The 23,695-nt window shown below is 54.0% G+C and overlaps 1 protein-coding gene across 4 annotated transcripts in view; it reads left to right on the top strand.

Annotated features, from left to right (window-relative positions):
* The window catches only part of LOC149124929 (phosphatidylethanolamine-binding protein 4-like), a 209,745-nt gene that overhangs the window by 104,925 nt on the left and 81,125 nt on the right, over positions 1-23,695 (top strand). For all 4 annotated transcript variants that reach the window (XM_089302168.1, XM_089302170.1, XM_089302171.1 and 1 more), the window contains one exon: positions 10,250-10,348. In XM_089302168.1, the coding sequence (XP_089158294.1) occupies positions 10,250-10,348 (99 nt within the window). The remainder of the gene's footprint in view (positions 1-10,249; positions 10,349-23,695) is intronic.

The raw sequence follows: 23,695 nt of genomic DNA, 5'->3' as shown, positions 1-23,695 counted from the left end.
GTGGTGGGTCACTAGGTCTGATGCCCCCAAGGAAACAGCTTCTCTCCTAGGCAAGAAGACACGAGGCAAGTGTGAAAATCTCTTGTGATGGGACATTGGGTTAAGTTGCTGCCTGCAACACCAGCATCCCATATGAGCACTGGTTCGAGTCCCAGCAGCTCCACTTCCCATCCAGCTCCCTGCTAATGCATCTAGGAAAGCAGCAGAATATGGCCCAAGTGCTTGGATCTCTGCACCCACATGGGAAACCCAGAAGAAGCTCCTGACTCCTGGCTTTGGCCTGCTTTAGTCCTAGCCATTGCAGCCATTTGGAGAAAGAACCATGGGATGGAAGATTATCTCTCTCTCTCTCTCTTTCACTCTGCCTTTCAAATAAATAAATAAATCTTGAAGGAGAGAGAAGGAAGAAAGAAAATCTATCCATCTCTGGGGATGATCCTGCTGTTGGAACTGTTGATGGCAGGCCCAGTCTCTTGGCTCTGCTTAGAGCCTGGGCCGCCAGGGTCAGGAGTGAGTGGCATGTGCCAGAGGCCTCCCGATGCCGATGCCTCCTCCCCACACAGCTCCAGCCTGCCTGCTCCCAGGGCCTGCCGAGAGTAGGCGGGGCTGGGCCGAGCTGGAAGGATTCTAGCCAGAGGCCAGGCTCTGGGGAAGCTTTCTCCCCACCGCTTATCTGGGGAGCACCTTCCCTCCTTCCCCCCCACCGCCAGATCCTTGTGAGGGAGTTTTTGGTGAGTAGTCAGGGTCACGGAGGGGGCCAGGCCGCGGCTTCCTGACTGTATTAGGAGGGAAGATCCGTGACACATGGGCCCAGGGGCCCTGCCTTGGCTGCAGACTCCCAGATGTCTGTTGTGAGGTTGCTTAGCAGAGAGAGGATCCAGGGTAAAGCTCAGGATGTGGCCACCTCGGAGAGGGCCACCCACAAGCACTTCCCTCCCGGCTGCCTCAGTAGGAAATGCGACAGCAGGTGCAGGCGGGCTGGGTGGGCGGAGGAGAGTCCACCGTCCATCCGTCCGTCCGGAACACCCGGGGCCACTGTGTGAATAGGGCAGGAGTATGGGCCCTGGCACTGCCCACAGGGACTTTGTTGAAGTGCAAATCTTTTCTCTCTCTCTCTCTCTCTTTTTCCCTAAGTGGAAAAACAGTGCGTTTGGGGGCAGAAACTTTGGGAAATCGGAAAAGCACAAAGCAGAAAACAAAAGCTCCTAATGATAGCAACACTGGAGACATCATCAGTCAGTATCTTACTTCCTGCTCTTCCGTCTGCTTTCCACCACGGGCGGGCGAGGCTTTTTTCTCATTACTGTGACTAAATCCCCGAGGCAGGCTAACCTTGTACAGAAAGAGGTGTGTGGGGAGAGCGTGTGGTCCAGCCGTTAGAATGCCATATGGGGCTGCCTAGCCCACGTCCCAGCCCCTCCGTTCCTGATCCAGCTTCCTGCTACCATGCACCCTGGGAGGTAGTAAGTGATGGCTTATGGCCGGGGCCCCTGCCATCCACGTGCGAGACCCAGATTGAGTCCTGGGCTCGCTTGGCCCAGCCCTGGCTGTTACAGGCATCCCCGGGGATGAACCAGTATAAGGAAATTCTCTCCCTGCCCGTCTCTGTCTCTCCCTCCCTGTCTCTCTGCCTTTCAAATAAAATGAAAAAAAAAAAACAATTTATTAAATTGGCTTAAAAAATAAAGGATGATAAAAATCACAGAGGTCTATTTAGCTCACGGTCCTAGGGAATTAGGGCGTGGCGCTGATATCAGCTTGGTTCTGGTGGGGGCCTCAAGGTGGTTGGCAGGAGGGTGTGCGAGGGAGAAATCACAGTGCTAAACAGGAAGCTAGAGAGTGACCCGGGGCGGGCTCACTCTCACGAGATCTGCCTCAGCCTCCCGCGAGAACTTCTTCACTCTCTTCCGAGGGCAGTGCCTGGACAGCCTAACGCGTCTCCCATGAGGCCCAGCCTCTCAGAGTTCCTACTCCCACGCTGAGGGTCAGGCGTGCAGTCAGGCGTGAACATCCGGGGACAAACCACATCCAAGCCACGGCAGAGGCCCGCGGTCAAGTGCGTTTCACAAACTTTATGGGGAATTGGAATCAAGTGGTAAGTTTATCGGGGCCAGCATTGTACAGTGGGTTAAGCCAACACTTGAGACGCCTGCATCCCATATTAGAGTGCTGGTTCGAGTCCCGGCTGTTCCACTTCTGATCCAGCTCCCTGCTAATGGCCTGGGAAAGCAGTAGAAAGATGGCCCAAGTGCTTGGGCCTCTGCACCCACGTGGGAGACCTGGAAGAAGCTCCTGTCTCCTGACTTGGACCTGGCCATTGCGGCCATTTGGGGAGTGAACCAGCAGATAGAAGATCTATATTTCTCTCTCTCTCTCTGTGTGTCTCCTCCTCTGTTACTCTCTTTCAAATAAATTAAAGCTTTTTTTTTTTTTTGACAGGCAGAGTGGACAGTGAGAGAGAGGGACAGAGAGAAAGGTCTTCCTTTTGCCATTGGTCACCCTCCAATGGCCGCTACGGCCTGCGCGCTGCGGCACCGGCACCGCGCTGATCTGAAGGCAGGAGCTAGGTGCTTCTCCTTCTCCCATGCGGGTGCAGGGCCCAAGCACTTGGGCCATCCTCCACTGCACTCCTGGGCCACAGCAGAGAGCTGGACTGAAAGAGGGGCAACCAGGACAGAATCCGGCGCCCCGACCAGGACTAGAACCCGGTGTGCCGGCGCCACAGGCGGAGGATTAGCCTATTGAGCCACGGCGCCAGCAATTAAAACTTTCTTTAAAGAGAGAGTTTATTTTGGTGCAGAATTTTTTGGAAATCCATAGATATGAAGGGTCTTCAAAAAGTTCATGAAAGATGTATAATATGAGAAAACTAAGTGTGTATTTCAACATTTTTTGCACCAAAATAAACCTATCTTGCTTTTTGAAAGATATGTTTATTTATTTGAAAGGCAGAGTTAGAGAGAGAGAGAGAGAGAGAAATCTTCTATCTGCAGCTTCACTCCCCAAATGGCCCTAACAACCAGGGCTGGGCCAGGAGAAAGCTAAGAGCCAGGAGCTTCACCTGAGTCTCCCACATGGGTATAGGAGTCCAAGCACTTAGGCCATTTTCCACTGCTTTCCCTGGCGCATTAGCAGGGTGCTAGATTGGGGGTGGAGCAGCCAAGAGTCAAACTGGTGCCCATATGGGATGCCGGCACACAGGCAGTAGCCCAACCTGCTGCACCACAACACCGGTCCCATAAACCTGTCTTCTAATTCTATTTTCCACAAAGCTCTTGAAGTGTTCTTGTGAGTGTATGCCATTCATTTTTTTATCTGCTTCCCTTCTTTGTAAAAGACAGTGTGATTTATGCTGCATAGGATTTTGTACCCATTACCTCTATATACTACCTTAACAACCCGACAGAAACATTAAAAAGCATATTTGACAATTTTAAAGGCAAAGATGGGATATTATTTTATTTTTGCATATCTTTCATTACTAGTATAACTGAACATTTTAAAAACAGATTTATTTACTTATTTGAAAGGCGGAGTTAGAGAGAGAGAGATCTTCCATCCACTGGTTCACATCCCAAATAGCCACAATGGCCAGGATTTGACCAAGCTGAAGCCAGGAGCTGGGAGCTTCTTCCAGGTCTCCCACGTGGGTGCAAGGGCCCAAGCACTTGGGCCACCTTCTACTGCTTTCCCAGGCCACAGCAGAGAGCTGGATTGGAAGTGGAGCAGCAGGGACTCAGATCAGCACGGGTATGGGATGCCAGCACCATAGGCAGTGGCTTTACCCGATACACCACAGCACCGGGACTGAAATTGAACATTTGTTCATATGTTTATTAATTATTTGTGTTTCTTTTTTTAAGATTTATTTATTTATTTGAAAGTCGGAGTTACACAGAGAGAAGGAGAGGCAGAAAGAGAGAGAGTCTTCCATCCGCTTGTTCACTCCCAAATTGGCCGCAACAGTCAAAGCTGTGCCGATCCAAAGCCAGGAGCCAGGGGCTTCCTCTGGATCTCCCACATGGGTGCAGGGGCTCAAGCACTTGGGCCACCTTCCACTGCTTTCCCAGGTGCATTAGCAGGGAGCTGGATCGGAAGTAGAGCAGCCAGGACTCAAACCGGCACCCATGTGGGATGCCATCACTGCAGGTAGCGGCTTTACCCGCTACGCCACAGCTCTGGCCCCTTTCTTTTTTATTAATTGCTTATTAATCTTGCTTATTTTGCCCTTCAATTACTGGCTTTTTTTCTTATTGATTTAAAATGCACTTTACATATTAAGGATATCAACTGCTTTTCATAGATGTCACAAATATTTACCTTCAGCTTATTATCTTCAAATTTTAGTTTGCTTTTTTGTCACATAAAAGATTCACAAGTATGTCTAGTTAAATATACCAACCTTTTCCTTCATGCCATTTACTGTCAGTGGTTCGATGTGTATTCTTCCAGGCATTTTCTATGCATATGCAAATACATCTATAAATGTCTATAGTTAGAAATACAAAGTTTTCCTTCGTATTTGAGGTGATGCATGCACTCTGGTGCAACTTGCTCATTTCATGTACAGTCTACTGTAGATATCTTCCCACATTAGCATGCAAGGAGTGCACTCGGAGTGTTCTATTGTACAAACTTAATATCATGTTGCCAAATGAGTTTTTCCATTTTCATATTTAAATCTGGAAGTTTTACACTGTCTACAAAAAATAGAGATCTACGTTTATTTATTCCAGTCATTGTCCCAATGACACTTATCAGATAAGCTGTCCTTTCCCCATTGGCTTGAAGGATCGTTGTTGTCTATCAAGAATCATCTAGTAACAATAACTGTCATGGATTAAGTGCACGTATGTTGAAAACTTGAATTCCCCTTTGGATTTTCTATTTTGCTTCCTTTACTTTATATACTCCACATTGTTCTAATGAGCATAGCTTTGTAATAAGTTGTGTTCTCTGCAAAATCAGTATGATCCCGTATTCCATCTTCCTCAGTGTTGCCTTGGCTAATTCTCTTTCTTATTTACTTACATTTTCCCTTTTTTAAAAGATTTATTTATTTATTTGACAGGCAAAGTTGCAGAGAGAGAGAGACAGAGAGAGACAGAGACAGAGAGACAGAGACAGAAAGGAAAGTCTTCCATCTGTTGGTTCACCCCCCAAATGGCCCCAACAGCCAGAGCTAGGCCAATCCCATACCAGGAGCCAGGTGCTTCCTCCTGGTCTCCCATGTGGGTTCAGGGGCCCAAGCACTTGGGCCTTCTACTGCTTTCCCAGTCCATAGCAGAGAGCTGGATTGCAAGTAGAGCAGCCAGGACTTGAACCAGAGCCCACATGGGATGCTGGCACTGCAGGCAATGGCTTTACCCGCTATGCCACAGCGCTGGCCCCACATTTTGCTTTTATCATGAGCTTTAATCATCCTGTGGAGTTCTAAAGGCATCTATTCAGGATTTTGACTGGAATTGTTTTAGATTAACAAATTGACAAAATTTAACCATGAAGGCTTGTTGACATTTTTGCATAAAGTAATTATTTCTGTTTAGAAGCATTGTGTGTGTCTCCCCATCCATCCAAGTTTTCCTCTTATGCACTTCATCCTGTTTCTATTTTCTTTGTATGTCTTACATTTTTCATTAAGTTCATCCTTAAATATTTTACATTCTTTATTGCAATTACAAATGGGAAATTTTTTTTAATTTATTTGAGAGGCAGAGTTACAGACAGTGAGAGGGAGAGACAGAGAGAAAGGTCTTAGGTCCACTGATTCACTCCCCAGATGGCCTCAACAGCCGGAGCTGTGCCAGGAGCCAGGAGCTTCTTCTGGGTCTCCCACACTGGTGCAGGGGCCCAAGCACTTGGGCCATCTTCTACTGCTTTCCCAGGCCATAGCAGAGAGCTGGATTGGAAGAGGAGCAGCCAGGACTCGAACCAGAGCCCAGAGGGGATGCCAGTGCCACAGGCAGAGGATTAACCTACTGCACCACAGTGCCAGCCCTGCAAGTGGAAAATTTAAAGTTTATTTTATGACTATTATTAACATTTGGGGTCCATTTTTATTTTCATTTTTAAATTTTTTAAAGATTTATTGATTTATTTAAAGGCAAAGTCACAGAGGGAGAGAGAGAGAGAGAGAGAGAGAGAGAGATCTTCCATATGCTGGTTCACTCCCTGATTGGCTGTAATGGCCAGAGCTGGGCCAATCCGAAGCCAGTAGCCAGGAGCTTCCCCCAGGTCTCCTACGTGGGTGTGAGGGCTCAAGGACTTGGGCCATCTTCTACTGCTTTCTCAGGCCATAGCAAAGAGCTGGATTGGAAGTGGAGCAGCTGGGACTTGAACCAGCGCCCACATGGATGCCGGCACTGTAGGCCAAGGCTTTACCCGCTGCAACACAGCACCAGCCCAGGGGGTAAGGGGAGGCATTTTTAACAGCTTACTTTACTGGATATTAGTGTAGTTGCTTTCAGTATCACTTTTACAGGAAGGGCGAGAGGGAGGGAGGAAGAGAGAGGAGAGGAGAGGAGAGGGGAGGGGAGGGGAGGGGAGGTGATGGGAGGGGATGGCAGGGGAGGAGAAGAAAGGGGAGGGGAGGGGAGGGGAGGGGAGCTTTATTTCTTCCTTCGATTTTCTTATCGTTGAAGCTAGAACCAGCTCTTGGATGTATGAAGCAGTTTCCTTCTGGGGTCCCACTGGGCTCACACGTGAGCACATACACAGGCACAGGCGTGCGTTCCTCTCCTGCTCTCACGTTGTCATCTGCTTCTCCTCTATTCTGCGTCCTTGGGGCTTTCTTGGGCTTGTCTTCATGTTGTCTGATGTAAGTTCCTGTCGCACCTCGCCTGTGGTGCCCTGCGCCTTTTGGATTGTAAAACGCAGCTCTGGGTATCTTCGTGTCTGAACCACTCATCTTTGGAAAGTGACCCGTGCCGCCCCCCTCCCCATGATGACCACTGTCGTCACTTGCCTCGGTGGCTGCCTCCGCCCCCCTCCCTGAACACATCTCTGCAGCCAGGGCCCCTGCTCACTGCTCCCCAGGCTCCCCTGCCCTATCCCGTTGGGTTCCAGAGTGCCGCCATTGTCTTACTCCTCCCCAGGGCCACCTCCACTGCCTCTCTGCCCATCTGTGAGAGGACGCCAGCCTCAAGCTCCAGGAAGGATGTCCCTGTGAGCTTACAGCTGCTGGCACACGGGCCCCCAGTGCCACGTGGCCATCCCAGGCCTAGTCCCCGAGTCACCAACCCCGCTGCCCCCCTGCTAGTGCCTCGTGCTGTCGTGCGACACTGCACAGCTCTCTCCTCCTTCTCCGCCTGGGTTCCCACTGTTTGCTTAGAGTCCTGTGGTCTGTCTTCTCCGGAGGCTCACGGCTGTGTGTGCGTGTGCATGTGTGTGTGCGTGCATGCGTGTGCGTGCATGTGCGTGTGTGTGCGTGTGTGCTCGGGCTCTCCTTTAATGGCTCCACTGCCTCCTTATTAGATGCCTCCTGCAACGCGCATCCAGCAGTGCTTGATCGTCACTCTGAGGCCTTGCTGCCCCACTGCGGCCGGCACACCTGGGCTCCCTCTACACTTGAGAAAGGCTTCCAGCTTCCGGCACTCGGTGGAGCCATCTGGACGTGTCCACCCCTGCCTGTCAGGACGGGGACGGGACTCTCCCCGTGCACTCACTTCCGGCTCTCCTGCCCACCAGCCTGAGTCCCCTCCTGCCTAGACCGGCACGGATTCCACACCTGCACGCGCCCGTGGAAGGCACGGAAGCCTACGATGCTCCGTCGTATAAGCAATCTCACACCTGCGCTGGTCCCACACGTCCTCTCTCAGTGCCCCCCTCTCTTGTTCGCTGGCGAACAGGAGCCAGGAGAAGACCCCGCCCTCCTGCATTGTCTTCGCCACGGCCTCCTTCTCTTGCGATGGCCCCCTTGTCCCTGCTTCCCACCCAAAGCTTGCCTCTTCGCCTGGGCTCCGGCTCCTGGCCCCTCCCACCTGCCCAGAGTCTTCCTCCTCTCTGCCCTGTGTTCCTCCCTTGCTAGTAAACCACTTCCGTTTCCCATTGGCTCACACACATGCCTATCACCCAAAAAAAAAAAAATCTGACTCTGCCTTCCTAACTCCGGCATCTCAGCCCAGCTGCCCTTCACTCCAAACTTCTCCTCCTCGTCATCTTTATTAGCTGCCTCCAACTCCTCCTCTCGCGTCTCCTGGAAGCTTCGCCCGCCCTACGTCAGTCCTTCCTGCCGCACTGAAACGCGTCTTGTCAAGATAACGGCGCTCTCCGAGCTGTCAAGTCGAATTGTCACGTCTGTGTCCTCGTCTTGCTCTACACCTCGGCAGCGCTCGGCTCCCTGAGCGCTTTCTCCCGCCTGAAACGCAGCTCTGCCTTCGCTTTCCTGGCACCTGCCCTTCCCCCGCCGCCCTGGCTGCACGGCGAACTCTGCCAGGCTCTCCGGCTCCTCCGCGTCAGCCGTGGGGCCCGTTCCTCCCTCGCGGCGGCTCTCATCTCGCCATTCCACGCAGTTCAGGACCACCAGTGAGCCAACAGCGCCCATGCTTAGAACCCAGCCTCCAGCTCTCCCCGGAGCTCCAGACCCTGGTGTGCCGACCGGATTGTCCTCTAAAAGGCATTTCCTCCCCTTCCCCCACCCCGTGTCTAAAACAGAACTCCCAACGTCCCTTTCAAACAGTCTCCTCTGTGTCCAGAAATGGCCCCACTCACCCAGGTGCTCTAGCCGGAACCCAGGTTTCATCCTGAATTCCAGTTTCTCCGTGGAGTCTTCATGGCCATCAAGCCCATCCGCAGACAGGGTTGGGTCCACTAGAACACACCTCCACCCGTTTCTTTGCTTCCATCCCCATTTCTCCCACCCTAGAAAAGGAGCCAGCATCCTGTCTTACTACGGTGGTCTCCTAACTGCCTCCTGGCTCCCTCCCTGGTCCTCTGCCAACCATCACCCAGCAGCTGGCCTGACTTTCTAAAAATGTAACGTCACAGCGAAACACTGCCCGGCCTGACACCCTCCCGAGGTTCTGCGCCGCACTCGGAATAAAACCCCGCTCCATGGCCAGCGCTACAGCTCGATAAGCTAATCCTCCACCTGCGGCGCTGGCACACCGGGTTCTAGTCCCGGTTGGGGCACCGGATTCTGTCCCGGTTGCTCCTCTTCCTGTCCAACTCTCTGCTGTGGCCCAGGAGTGCAGTGGAGGATGGCCCAAGTGCTTGGGCCCTGCACCCCATGGGAGACCAGGAGAAGCACCTGGCTCCTGGCTTCTGATCAGCGCGGTGCGCCGGCCGCAGTGAGCCAGCCACAGCAACCACTGGAGGGTGAACCAATGGAAAAAGGAAGACCTTCCTCTCTGTCTCTCTCTGTCTCTCTCACTGTCCACTCTGCCTCTCAAAAATCATTAAAAAAAAAAAAAAAAAAAAAAAAAACCTCTCCTCCTCCAGTGCTGCAAAGCCTTCTGCGGTCTGACCCTTGCCCCCTCTCCCCCCGCCGCACCACACCCACTGTCCCCCTAGCTCACGCCCTAGCCACAGTGGTACTCAGAGCCTGCGTCTTCCCCAGCTGAGGCCTTTGCAGCAGTGCCTGCTCCTGGAGTGCCCGCTCGTCTGCCCTGCTTGGGCTGTGCCATGGTGCTCACCACCCCCTCGATGTTTACCTTGCTTATTTCTGTATCTGGTTTTATTAGCTCTGTCTCTTCCCTAGAATAGATGCTTCCCCAAAGCATAGCTCTTACTGTCTTGTGCCCCGTTGGCTTCCTAGCCCCTGGAAGAGCTTCCGGCATCTAGTAGGTGGTCCACTAGATGGCAGGGGAAGGGGCGGCTGACTTCCTGGGGTTTCTGGTCATTGTTGCAATTCTTACACGGTTGTCCTGTGCTTGCTGGATCAGCAGTCGGGTTCCTCCAACCACCCCGGAAGCTTGCTCAGGGCCGAAGTCCTATTTTGGGGGTGCATCTGGTGCTGGGCACATGCAGAGGCTCAGTGAATACGCCTTGGTGTGTGTTGGGGGGCGAGGACTCACCCTTCATTAAAGGGAGAGCCAAGAGGCCCCCTGCTATGCCCGTCGCTGGCTTTTTTCCTCCAAGAACAACTGTGATACAGGGGGTTGTGAGAACAGGGAGGCTCTGGGTAGGACGGGCTCGGGGCTGGCTGGCTATTCCCAGCCGGAGTGGAGGTGGAAGGAGTGTCCACTCCCTTGGTGTTCTCCTGCCAACACTCAGCCACGATGCTACATTACTTCCGGTGCTTGTGTTGCAGGGGGCAAGCTACATCCTGGTGATGGTGGACCCCGACGCCCCGAGCAGGTCGGAGCCCAGGCTGAGGTTTTGGAGACACTGGTTGATGACAGACATCAAGGTAAGCAGCCAGGGGTCAGAGTTCACGCCCGGGGGAGCTGGAGGCCGGCAGGTGCAAGGACAGCCGCGTCAGGTCGCCCCAGCACTCAGCTGATACCGCCCCTCCCAAGTGGTCCAGCAGTTGCAAGAAGTGTCTCGGTGGCAAGGCGGGTGCCACATCTCGGTTGAGACAATGGTTGTGTAGGAGCCAGAGTTGGCCTTGGGAACACAAATATGGTGCCTTGTTGGTGAGCATTATACGGTTGGTGGGGGGCAGTGGGAGGGACAGGTAGACTGTCCTACCATACACGTTTTGGACACTCTGGGGTGAGCAGTATTGAAGGGCTTTGTTGAGTTTTTCCCACTAGCAATCAGCCCTCTGCAACTGCCCGTTCCTCATCTGTGTATTGAACCGACTGCAGAATGAAAATATCTGGGGGCTGGGGGGTCTGCGTGTGTCCCGAACATGTACCGGCTATTTGCATACATGCTTGCCACAAGCGGTTAGGAGCCCGTGCCTGGACAACCTGCAGTCGGGCTTTGCAAAGAGTGGGCAAAGCTTTCCACCCCGAGAGGACCCCCGTGGGAAAGCAGAACCAGAAAAAAACCAGATCTGCTCTAGATCTTGCTGGTTGAAGACCCAGTAGCCCCTTTGTCGTCTCCCTGGAGCCAAGTGTTTCAACCTTATCTGTTCCATGGGAACTGTGCTAACAACTCCACTGGGCCGCACGCTGGGAGCGCTTTGGGAAATGCAGAGACGACACGGTGGGGGGGGGGGGACTGTGCATTTCTTCTGGAGTTGGGTGGGAGACGGGGCAGCAGTCTGCACTAGCTGACCAGGGGACTCTCCCAGCCACTGGGTGGGGGTGCTGAAAGAGCAGTCACCACAGGCCAGTGTCCCCCGCCCTTCGCCAGGAAGCTCCCGGGGGCGACCTGAGATGCAGCCCTGGCAAAGGCCCTGGAGGGGGCTTCCTCAAAGAGACGCCCGCCACAGCTTCCTGGGCAGCGCCGGGCTGGTCTCTGTCCCCCCAACACACCCCCTGGGCCAAGCACGCCTCTGCCTGGCATGGAGCTCTGGAAACATGTTAAGTGCGCAAAGTGGCGGAGCCGAGGAGACCCACGTGAGCAGGCCAGGGAGGGTGGCAGAGGGCACAAAAGGGAAAGACCCTGATCTCCCCCTAAGCTGGCCCTCGTGCCACTTTCTGAGCGTGGGCCTCCCTGGTGGTCACCAGGGGCCGGCTCACTCCGCAGGTCACACTCACAGCCCACTCCACACACAGAGAGAGCTTCCGGTCCCGGGGTTTGGCTCCACAACTCGGAGGGCAGAAGCCACACAGGGTGCAGTGGTTTCAGAGTCCATGAGGCTGCCCCTCCCTGTGCCCCCTGGGACAGAGCCCTCACACACACTCTGTGCTGCACACACAGAGGCAGAGCAGGTGGCAAGTGGCAGCTGTCAGGCACGGCCGCTAAGCCTCAGAGCTTCCCAGGGCCACCTGCTCGGTCCGCCTCGGCCTTCCCGCTCAGGCCGGAGGAGCTTGGGTTTCGGTCGCGTCGTCACCCACTCTCCCTCGGCTGAGTGTGGAGCAGGAAGCAGCAGCTCGGCCCAGCTGTGTCCACTCGGCCCTGTCCACCTGCCCCCAGATTCCACCAGCCGCAAGAGACTGTAAACCAAATCGGTCTAGGACGGAGCACTTCCTGTGTGCTGGTGTCCACAGCTCCCGGGTGGGTTGTGGACAGCAGGCGTGTGCGTACACCCACGGGTGAGCTGGAGACAGTGCAGACCCCAGGGCGCCGCCCTGCCTGCAGAACTCACTCCACAGTGGTTCTGAATGGCACACGGCCACTGCGTCCAGGGAGCGCTCAGGAGGCCGAGCGAGCAGCCCGGAAGAGGCTGTGGGGTCCAGTGTTGGAGGCGGGGGATGCCTGACCTGTTGCTAAGCTCACTCAGTGTTTGGTCACTTTGGGAACTAGGCATTCTCCCATTTTGGAGACGGGGAAAGTCCAGCCTAGGGAGGTGGAATGAGGCAGTGTCTCCACTAATGGGCAGTAGACATGGGTCTGCCAGCCGAGGCCCCGACTCCAAACCACGTAACCCTGCTTCCTGCCGTACCACGTCGGGGGCCCACCCACGCCTCTCCCAGCAGCTCCTCTGTAAGACGGAGTACCTCCTCTCTGGGCCTCCCCTCGTGCCCACCCTCCAGCTCACTGCCCAGGGCTCTGGGCAAGGCCTCCAAAAAAATGTGTGTAGGAAAATGGAATGAACAGACAAGTTCATCTTGGTGCAAAAAGTTTTGGGAATCCACGCAGGGTTTTTTCGCCATAACGTTTCTCGTGAACTTTACAAAGGCCCCTCACTTGCAGAGATCTCCAAATTTTTCTGCACCAAAGTAAACTCATCTTTTAATTCATGCTCCCTGAATGGTCAGAGTCCCCTCGTGTTTCTGGCTGTGCCCTGTGAGAGGGGACTTCCAGGGGAGAGCCTCTCTAGGGAGAGTGATCTTGGTGAGTAAACACACCTGGCCAGCACTAGGAATCCCTAAGGCACACCAGGAAGTCCCTGCAGGTGCTCAGAGACAGTGGCCCTGCCGCTCACAAGGACTGTAGAACCGAGCCTGGCCTTGATGTGAGGGGGCCACATCACAGCAGTGGAAGCCCCTCAGTGGGGACTATTCTCAGGCTATCCAGTTTAAAACAGATCGCCAGTGCTCAGGTAAACTAGAAATACCTGGGGCCCACCTCCACCTTCAACAGAGTCTAGCAGGACCTAGGATAGAGTAGGATTATGGCTCTGGACCTGTGTGCAGCTTAACACAGCAAAGGGTTAGAGGGATGCCCAGCCATAGGGACGAGACATTCATGGTGCCCTTTGAGTCATCTCACTCAACAAATGCATGTTGACCCCTGCCCTGTGAAGCCCAGGGCTCATGAGCCAGGACTCTGGAGGCAGGGACCAGTCAAAGCCCAGCTCCACATGTTGTGAGCGGTGTGTTCCTGGGCTGGCTGCTCAGCGTCTCTGTGTCTCTGTGTCCTCACCTGGGAAGGAGAGATGCCCACTGTCTGTACCTTGCACGGTTGTTACGGCGCTCACCAGAGTCACTTTAACTACAGGGAGTGGGAACAATCCCCGGAACACATCAGAGGTTCTGTATAGTTGTTTGCTGCTGTGTTATTGTCATTGCCCTAAGTCAGGTACCTGTGGGCGCCAGCGTAACCAACGCCAATGAGACAGAGGAAGGATCCGCCCTCTCAGAGCCTCTGTCGTAGCAGGGAGATGAGGAGGGAGGGTGCAGCACAGGGTGAAGGGCCCAGAGGTTCGGTCGCAGTGAGACTTCCTATACCTGCGGGTTCCCGTTCACTCAGAAACAGGATGAGACCTCAGGCCCCTATCGTGGCTGGACCAGGGCAGGCGGGCACTGGGATACAGAAAGCCCATGGTCCCTCTCGGCCCCCTCTTCTAGGGCACCGACAGAGGACCCCTTGCCCCAGGTGCTGAGGCCTCGGCCTTTCTGATTCCCTCTGGCTGACCGTCTTCATGCCGAAGCCTAATTAAGATGTCAGTTAATCTGCATCATGCGTTTCAGAAGCGACGCGTATGGGGTTCATCTTCTATTTGTCTCTGCAATTGGTGCTCAGGGCTTTTCATGCAGATATTTTCATTAGACTTTTGATCGTTAATGGGAATATTGAACACGAGAGGATGGGAGATTAATGCTTTCCACAAAGAATATCATGATTGGTGACAGAGAACAGCGAGAACAATTAAGGAGACAAGAGTACCTTTCTTCTTCCAAAAAAGAAAATCTTCCTAGAAACCGTCAATGATTCTAAAATTTGCCCTGAATATCTTTTGGGTTTGGTTTTGTTTTAAGAAAGAACAGGCACCGCCAAGTTCAAGTTTCCCTTTTATTCCGCCTCTGGCAGCTGTAAAGGCGGCCGTTGCCGGCTTGAATCCGAAGGACCTCCAAGGGGTTGTTGTCCTGCCTGCCTTCCTAGAGGGTCAGACTTTTCCATAATCAGAGTTGGCATTTTTTAAAGGACTTCTCAATATGTTAGGTGAACAACACAGACGGGAACGCCAATGAGCCGTGCCGGGACTGCGGCTCCTGGAGCGTGCTGGCCGGGACGCTGGCGTCTGAGCCGCCGGTCCTGCCGCTCACAGATCTCCAGCAAATCACCTGACCTGGCTGAGGCTGAGGTTCTGGCCTGCAAAGCTGACACTCACCCCTCCCCTTCACCACTGAGTCAGGGAGAAAAGGGGTTAGCTGTACTAGGAGCCGGGCGGCATGGGGGCAGCGCCGCCGTGACACCTGCTGCCACTCTGCCGAGCGGGCGGAGCCTGCGGCCCTCTCGGCACACCTGGCAATAATTACCGAACTTGGCATGTCCGGAACCTAGAACCCGGCTCGGGACCGTCAGTGGAACAAACCATCTTTATCTGCTCCTTGAGTTCAGGCGAAGCGGTCCCAGCGAGGAATCAGGACTCGCGGTTCTCTCTCTGTTGGGACCAATGTTTTCAGTTTGATGGCTGACACCTGTGCAATTGCGCATGCGTGCTTTGGGCTGTACGGTGAGGGTCCAGTGTGGGTCATGGGCAGCTGTGAAGGCACGGTTTATGCTCCAGGAGATCCAGAGGCCACAACAAGCCTTCGCAGAGGGGACAGTGCCAGGGTGGCCCTGCTGAGAAACCAGCCTTGTGCAGGGCCACCCTGAAGGGCAGGTGGCTCTCGGGAGCCAGGGGAGGTCTCGGGCCCTGCCACTTCCCAGATGAGAATCTCTAAGCCTCAGTTTCTGCATCATTAAAATGGGCGTGATGATCATTTGTGTTTTCCCAGTGTTTGGAGTAAACGTGAGTGCTTCCCCAACACCCCCAAATTTGAGCTACTGGTGGTTTAGCACATCCCATTAGGATACAGGACTTGGATTTCTTTTTTAAGAAAATTACTCTTATTTGTTTGAAAGGTAAAATTACAGAGAGAGAAGGAGAGACACAGAGAAAGATACCCTCTATCTGCTGGTTCACCCCCCAGATGGCTGCAATGGGCAGGGTTGGCCCAGGCTGAAGCCAGGAGCTTCCTCCAGGTCTCCCAAGAGCCCAAGGACTTGGGTCATCCTCTGCTGTTTTTCCCAGGCTCATTAGCAGGGGGGCTGGATCAGAAGTGGAGCAGCTGGGACTGGAGCAGGCGCCCACATGGGATGCTGGCACTGCAGGTGGAGACAACCTGCTGTGCCACAGCGCCCGCCCCCAGGACTTAGAAAGTGAAAATCCAAGAGACCGTCCAGTGCAGCTCACCCCTTTGCCTCTCCGGTCTAGATGGACCCTGGCCCAGCCTGGGGGAGCTGGCATGGCCCAGGCTTGCTTTGGTGGGGGCAGGAGCTGGGGGCCTGGAGCAGGGGTGGTCGGTGCTGTCATTCAGCCCCCCGGAATTGGCCCGTGACCTCCTGAGCTGTGATGGCCTCCCTGGAGCCATCCCAGACCACAGCCAGGGAGAGGGACTGGGCTGCGAGTGCTTCCCACGTGCCTGGCTGCCGCCCTTCCCCCACCCCAACGTGTTCTGCTTTTATTTTTAACCCAACCCAGCACCCCTTGTCATTTCCTTATCACTCACAGTCCCCGCTCTGCTCGGCTGTCATTGTCCCACCCCAGAAATGCCTTCACTCCCATTCAAAATAATTTAAATAAAATGTCGTTACAAAGTGCAATATTATCTTTTGATGAATGTTTTTAAAAGCCAGGTTTTAGGTTTTCATGGTAATTTGCGGTGTAAAATTATTTGGAGATAAGAGCCAAATTAGCTCTCGTATGCTGAGGTCGCCGTGTCCTGCTATCCATGTGAGCAGTGTTTAAATATAATCAGCCCTTAGACTAATGCAGCATAATTGTTCATTTGAAATCGCTTTTTTTTTACTCCATTCAATGAGTCATTAAAATATTCAAGGGATAATGCAGTGAATTAGAAATGAATTTATCATATTATCCCATACATACTGTAGTGCTTCAGGTAGCTAAGGAGAAAGGGGGGGAGAGAGGGAGGGAGGGAGAGGAAGGGAGGGAGAATGTATCTAAGGTACAAGGCAGGAAGGGAGCGGCTACACGGAATGTGGCGAACAAAGCTTTGAGTCAGTTTATGGCAAGCAGAGCCTGGCTGGGAGGTGAGGCAGAGAGGAAACGCTGGTCTTTGAGGAGGGCGCTCTCTCTCTCTCTCTCTCTCTCTCGCTCTCTCTCTCTCCACTCTGAGAATCTGTGCTCCACCACAGCTCCGCTGTTAACTTATTTTTATCAAATATGTTTATATCAGAAAGTCGTTATGGAAACCAACTCTGCCATCCAGGAGAATTCCTGGATCAGACAGAAAACACTTTCTCTCTCTCTCTCTCTCTCTCTCTCTCTGTCTCTCCCCACTCATGCTCTTCTCTGTCTCTCTCCCATCCTATCTCCCTCTCTCTCCCTACCATCTCTCCTCCTCCTCCTCTTTCTCTCTGTCTCCCTCTGTCTCTTCTTCAACCTGCCTTCCTCATTTTCTCTCTCTTCTCCCATCTCTCCCGCCTCCTCTCTTTCTCTCTCTCTCTCTATCTCTCCCCCAGCCTATCTCCCTTGCTGTGTCCCTCCTCCCTCCCTCTCTCTCTGTCTCCTCCCTCTTTTTGTTTCTCCCCCTCTCTCTCTGTATCTCCTCTCTCTCTGCCCCTTTCTGTCTCCTTCTTCCCTCTCCCCCTCCTCTCTCTCTCTTAAACACACACACACACACACACACACACACACACATGACCCCCACACAAAAGCTCCAGGACAGTCTTACTCACTAACCTTGAACTCAGCTCTGATGGGGCCATCTGTGGGCAAACTGAGAAATGGACAAGACCAACCATCAGACCCGCCTCTGCCCTAGCATATGGAGCCGGGCTTGTCACCGTGGCCTGGGCCTCCCTCAGCCACCCACTAGCAGATGCTCACGGGAAGAGCCCCGAGGAAATGGGGAGGGGGGCGTCAGTGACCCTCCCCTGACCTCAGACAGTGCTATCAGCTGGGCCGTTTATGCCACGCCTGGAATGCGTCTCTGTCTGGCCATGCCATTTGCAGAGGGACCATGGTGAGCAGGTGCAGAGAGCAGGCAGAGGCTGAGGTCCATGGGAAGCACATGGGGTCAGCAACAACCCTGAGAGGCTACTAGCAGCTGTGGGAGGGGACAGGAGCAGCCCCTGCCTTTGAGACCAGGGGAAGTCTCAGCAGGAAACAGGAGAGAGCCTGCTGTGTTCCCCGGGCAGATTGCGACCACTGGTGACATTTCCCAGGGAAGCCAAAGGTGGCCCCACATCAGGAGGAGTTTTCTAGGAATGTGAACTAAGAAGCGAGCTTATCCCTGATAGATTCTTCAGGGCGGCCCAAGGGGAGTCCCTGCCCCAGGGAGGAGACTGGAGCAGGTGCCCTTGGCTCTTCCCAACAGCAGCCCCACCGCTCGTACTCCCTCCTCCTCTTCTATCGTATGTCCAGATAGCATATGGGCAACAATTACAGGAGGAAGAATGAAAATGAGGAGGAAAAGGAGAAAAAAATGCATCGGCACATGGTACCAAGTACTGTGGCTCTCTCTGACCATCTCATGTAATCCTTGCAAAAGCCCTGAGAATGGATGGATGCATGGATGAATGATTAGATGGATGGATGGATAAGTGGGTGGACGCATGGATGGACGGATGGGTGGATGGATGGATGATAATTAGGAGAATGGATGAATGGATACATGGATGAATTAATAGACAGGTATATGGATGAGTGGATGAATGGATGGATGGAAGGATGGGTAAATGGGGAAGACAGCTGAGGCCAAGGAGGAGCAAGCTTCCCACCCACAACATCACGGCCAGCACATGGCTGCCTGTGCTATGAACCCAAAGCCTGCACAACTCAGGCAAGGCCATGTGCCTCTGCAGAGTCTGGGTAGACACCATACCTGCGGGTCCCAGGCCCGGCCCAGGGGACAGCTCATACCAGGGCTGGGTCTGGGTGCTCGGAGGTGGTGCTGCGGGTGTGGAAGGTGTGGGCTGAGCCTAGTGGCTTCTCTACCTTTAGCCCTGGACCTGGGCCTTGCAGAGCAGCATGGAGCCAGGAGATTGATTCTCTGACTCACTGTGAGGGGCAAATCATCACCTTCCTGGGTCCAGCTCCTCATCTGTGTGGGAGGACTCTAAGGAGCAGGAGCACCGAGGCTTCCGTGAAAAGCACTTTGTAGACCACCCAGCACACCGCACCTGGCACACAGTACTTGCTGCGTGTATGCTGGCTCTCTACTCCTTCCATCTTCCATAACCTAAAGCCTTCCCAGGAAGTTGAGCCTTTGACGGAAAGGAGCATAAATCACTCGCAAGAGGTGGGACAAGTCTGGCCAGGAGAATGGGCTGTCCGAGTGGCCAACCCTTGGGAGACCTTGAAGTAGAAAAGCTACTCGCGGACATCAGGTGTTAGGGACAAGTGTTTAACCTGCAGTGTGCCCGGCAGCATGCCTACTTTTAAAAAATAACACAGTAAAGGTTTGGTGAATTCATGGCATGAATGTGAAACGTGATCTTCCTGCTGCCAGGCTGGAGAGACAACCCTAGCTCACAGGAAGCCATGAGAGTGCCGTTCAGTGGGGCAGAGCCAACTCCAGCCGGGCCCTGTAGACAGAAGAGGGGTGAGAGCTGAGAGCCACATCCGCTTCTCAGTGTGGCCACCCTGCCCTTCAACAGTTGGCCCAGGTGGCACCACCACAGACACCCCCAGCCTGAGTCATTCCACCCGCACTCCACCACACTAGGCAACCTCATTAGGCACCCTCATCACGCGCGTCTGGTACTGTTGGTGAGTCTCTTTTCCCTCTTAGACCACAAGTTTCTAGAGAGCAGAAATGTGTCTGATTATTGTTATAGCCCAGTGCTTAGGACAGTGACTCAAGCAAAGAAGGCCCACAGTGAATGCTGAACGAATGAACAAATAAAAGTGCTAAGGAATGAGTGAATAAAAGATGAAGGAAGAGGGGTGGATGGAGGGATGGATGAATGGGTGGATGGGTGGGTGAATGGTTAGGTGGATGGATGGGTGGATGGAGGGAGGGATGGGTGGATGGATGGGTGGATGGGTGGGTGAATGGTTAGGTGGATGGATGGATGGATGGAGGGAGGTAGGGATGGGTGGGTGGATGGGTGGATGGGTGGGTGAATGGTTAGGTGGATGGATGGATGGATGGAGGGAGGGATGGGTGGATGGATGGGTGGGTGGGTGGATGGATGGGTGGATGAATGGGTGGATGGATGGAAGGATGGGTGGATGAATGGGTGGATGGATGGATGGAGGGATGGGTGGGTGGACGGAGGGATGGGTGGGTGGATGGATGGGTGGATGGAGGGATGGGTGGATGGAGGGGTGGGTGGACGGAGGGATGGGTGGATGGAGGGATGGGTGGATGGAGGGGTGGGTGGATGAATGGGTGGGTGGGTGGATGGATGGAAGGGTGGATGGATGGATGGGTGGGTGGATAGATGGATAGATGAATGGACGACATAGGTGGATGAATGGATAGATGGATTGATGAGTGTATGTCTAAGTGAATGGATGGAAGGTTGGATGGGTGGATGTGTAACTGGATGAATACAAATGGATGGATGGGTGGATGGATGGATGGATGGAAGAATGGATGGATGGAAGGATGGATGGAGGGATGGGTGGATGGATGGATGGATGGGTGGATGGATGGGTGGATGAATGGGTGGATGGATAGGTAAGTGGTTGAATGGGGATGGTGGATTGATAATGATTAGGTATATTGATGATGGATATGCATCACTTGGTGATGACTTCACAATGGAGATGGTATTTGAATGGGACCTTGAATTTTGAGTAGGCTTGCAGAAGACAGGAGATACAAGAGAGTGCATTTATGAAGGAAAGGACATAGCCAGAGCTGAGCGTTTGAATGGGATAGAAAAAGAATCCTAAACGTAGAATGAAAAGCCGAGATGGTTGAGTCCCTTGAGGCCCTTGTCACTTGTCTCCAGATTGTTACTGCAAAGGTCTACTGACTTGTTCCCCTGTTCCTTCACAGGGTGATTTCTTAGAAATCTAAATATGATAACATTCCTCCCAGTTTGACGCCTTGTAACAGGTGCTCATCAGGAAAGGGTCCTCTCTCCACGCAGTGTTATTCAAGGCCGCTGAGGCCTTGACCCCTGCCTGGCCCCAGCCCTCACAGTATCCCAGGACTCCGCTTGTGGAGCTGCAAACCTTCTTCCCTGTCCCGGGCCTCCATGGGCCTCTACTTGCGCTGTCCTTTCCCCACTAACAGCCCTCTGCCACCTGCAGACACATCATGGCTTTAAGTGAGTTTAGCTCTCTAGATGGATTATACCTTCAGAGTCCAGAAAGATTCAGATTCACAATTCTGAAATCATTTCCAGAAACAGAGAAGGGCACACGTGGATTCCTGAACTGAGCCTGGCAAGTATCACAACTCAAAAGTTGTTGGGGCCGGCGCCGTGGCTCAATAGGCTAATCCTCCGCCTTGCAGCACAGGCACACCAGGTTCTAGTCCCGGTCGGGGCGCTGGATTCTGTCCTGGTTGCCCCTCTTCCAGGCCAGCTCTCTGCTGTGGCCAGGGAGTGCAGTGGAGGATGGCCCAAGTGCTTGGGCCCTGCACCCCATGGGAGACCAGGAGAAGCACCTGGCTCCTGCCTTCGGATCAGCACGGTGCTCCGGCCACAGTGTGCTGGCCACAGCGGCCATTGGAGGGTGAACCAACAGTAAAGGAAGACCTTTCTCTCTGTCTCTCTCTCTCTCACTGTCCACTCTGCCTGGCAAAAAAAAAAAAAAAGTCGTTGGATAAGTAGATGGTCTGAGACAACACGGAGAGGAAAAGAGCAAATGTGGGAAGCCAGCGCAGGTTCATCCAAAGCAGGTCAGGCCTGACCACTCAGATGTCTTTGTTAGCAAAGGCGCCGGTCCCTTGGACCAGGAGAAGCTATGAGGGAGCACAGCACAGCTCATCGACAGGGCACTGGGCCAGGTCAACCATGGCGACCTTGTAGACAAGGGCGAGGGACCCAGCCTCAGCCACCGTGTGTGAGGCAGGTATGTGGCTGGTGCAGAGGGTTAACCAGCGACTCAGTACCCCTCTGGAAGTGGGTCCCCAGTGACAAGCCCGAGATGCTGTACCTTGTGCCATGATTTTATAGACTGCATACTCACCAGAGTTACAGATCACAAAGCTCAAGGAACAGCGCACACAGTAGGTAACACGAGACAGCTGACTGCACCACACTGGAAGGGTGCACCTCCCTTAAAAAAGATGAATCTAAGGGCTGCCGTTGACGTAGTGGTTAGGACACCCACGTCCCACGGAAGAGTACCTGGGGTCTCTCTCCAGCTCCAGCTCGAATCCAGCTTCGCACAGAGCAGAGCCTGGGAGGGGGCACTGATGGCTCAACCCCTGGCTCTTGGCTCCAGCCCGTGTCCAGCCCCAGGCACTGCGGGCATTTGTGGAATGCATTAGTAGAGGGGAGCGCTCTCCCTCTTGCTTGAATAAATTTTTAAAAAATTTTTTGAATAAAATTAATAAAAGTAATTCTAATAGGGATTAATCTAAAGTTCTATATTTAGGTTCCGAATCAACGGCACGCAGAGAACAGGGAAGATCCAGCATGTCAAAGGTTCAGGAGGGGAAAAGATGAAGAGGAGTCTAGTTAGTTTTTAAGCTAATTTTAATCTACATTTTAAGCTAATAATAGAATGTCAAACCATACTGCAGAAGTTAAGACAGTTCATATAATCTTAGGCCGCATCAAAACAAGTCGAGGCTTTGTGTCGCTGAAGAGTTCTAACTCTCCTTTCTCCACATCGGACCACCTGTGTTCACTCATTCATTCATTCATTTCATTCATTCAGCCTGCCCCAGCCCATGGCTCCATTCAGCTTCACTGCAGACCAAAGGTTTATACAATTGAACCCCTTCCATTCAGGAGCTGTCTGGTGAGAGGAGTGCAGATGAGGAGTGACTCCACACACAGCAGGGGAGGCTGGGGTGGGGTGGGGGCAGAGTCCCCAGAGCAGGGAGAGGAGGTGGTGGGCCAGAGGGGGGAGGAAACGGCCGGCACCCAGGCCAAGGGAGCAGCATGCAGGAGCTGGGCGTGTTCTGGGGACAGACAGAAGCCAGCAAGGCAGGAGTGGAGTGCTGGGGGACGGTGTCCAGGAGGCGAGGGCAGTGAGGGAGGCCATGAGGCTCGGAGCTTCCACCCGATCCCTCCTTAAAGCCCCAGGGAAGCCACATGCCAGGCCAGGTAAATCCAGATCTCTGGGGTGTGCATCTGGGTGGGGGTGCAGGGGATGGGGCGATGCTGTCCAACAGCTCCGAAGTGTGCGTTCTGTAAGACAGTACGTCCTGGGGGTCTGCCAGACAGCAACACTGCACCTGCCGTGGACAACACTGCACCGTACACCTGAAGAGGGCGGGTCCCGGGTTCGCCGTTCTGGCCACTGTTAAAAAAAATGCACATTTGGGGTTGAGAGCCCTGACCACAGGGCCTTCCTCCAGCCCCGGGGAAGAGGCTGTGGGGCAGTCAGCCCGGGGAAGCCGCCTTGTGTCATCACAAGCTCCGTCTGACTGCAGGCGACAGGCACCCGCCAGCCCCTGTAGGGCCCCTCGGGTCACCATGGCGAGCACGGCCCATAGGAATATGCTGTCCAGATCTCCAAGTGGGGACTTCAAGTCGGGGAGCCTGAGATGAGCCTGGAATCCCAGGGGAGGCCCCGTCAGGAGGCTGCTGCCTCCTTGGGGTTGGGGGTGGGGTGGGGGAGTGAGCGCGTGTCTCCTGAGTTGTCCTAGGAGGAGCAAATGCAGGGACGGGCAGGAGGCTGGGTGAGGTGCTCCCCTACCCCCACCCCGGGTGCTGGGACTTTGCGAGCGAACCAGACACCAGCCATCTCGGCAGAGCACCTTCCTGGGAGGAGTCGGCTGTGATTAGCTGGGGCCCCGGTGGTGCCTCGGAAAGAGTTTGGGACTGGGATGCGCCAGACTTGAACGCTAGGCCCCTCGCTAGGCTGCCATCTGAGACACGTGGGTAGATTGCGGTGGCCATGCCAAGCTCTGAGCACTCGCGACTCCACACTCGACCCCCTACTCGCAGCCCTCCACCTTTTCCCTGCCAAATGCCGTTCATGTCCCCCAGGGCCCCGGGAATGCAGCAGGTAAGCCCTACGGCACTCCGCGAGGTTTCCCTGGCACTAGTGCCGGTGCTCCTCGCCAACTAGGCGCTCCGGGACGCCGGCGAGCAGGGAGACCGTGGCCGGCGGCCTCATTTGCTTCTGGAGGTGAATCGCTCGCTAGAGCTCTGTTCTCCCTGGCACCTG

Source organism: Oryctolagus cuniculus, chromosome 8 (assembly GCF_051225735.1).
Source record: "Oryctolagus cuniculus isolate XC-2025 breed Fujian yellow rabbit chromosome 8, ASM5122573v1, whole genome shotgun sequence".
In the NCBI taxonomy this organism is placed as follows: domain Eukaryota; kingdom Metazoa; phylum Chordata; class Mammalia; order Lagomorpha; family Leporidae; genus Oryctolagus; species Oryctolagus cuniculus.
This window is presented reverse-complemented; position numbering and strand designations above follow the sequence as displayed.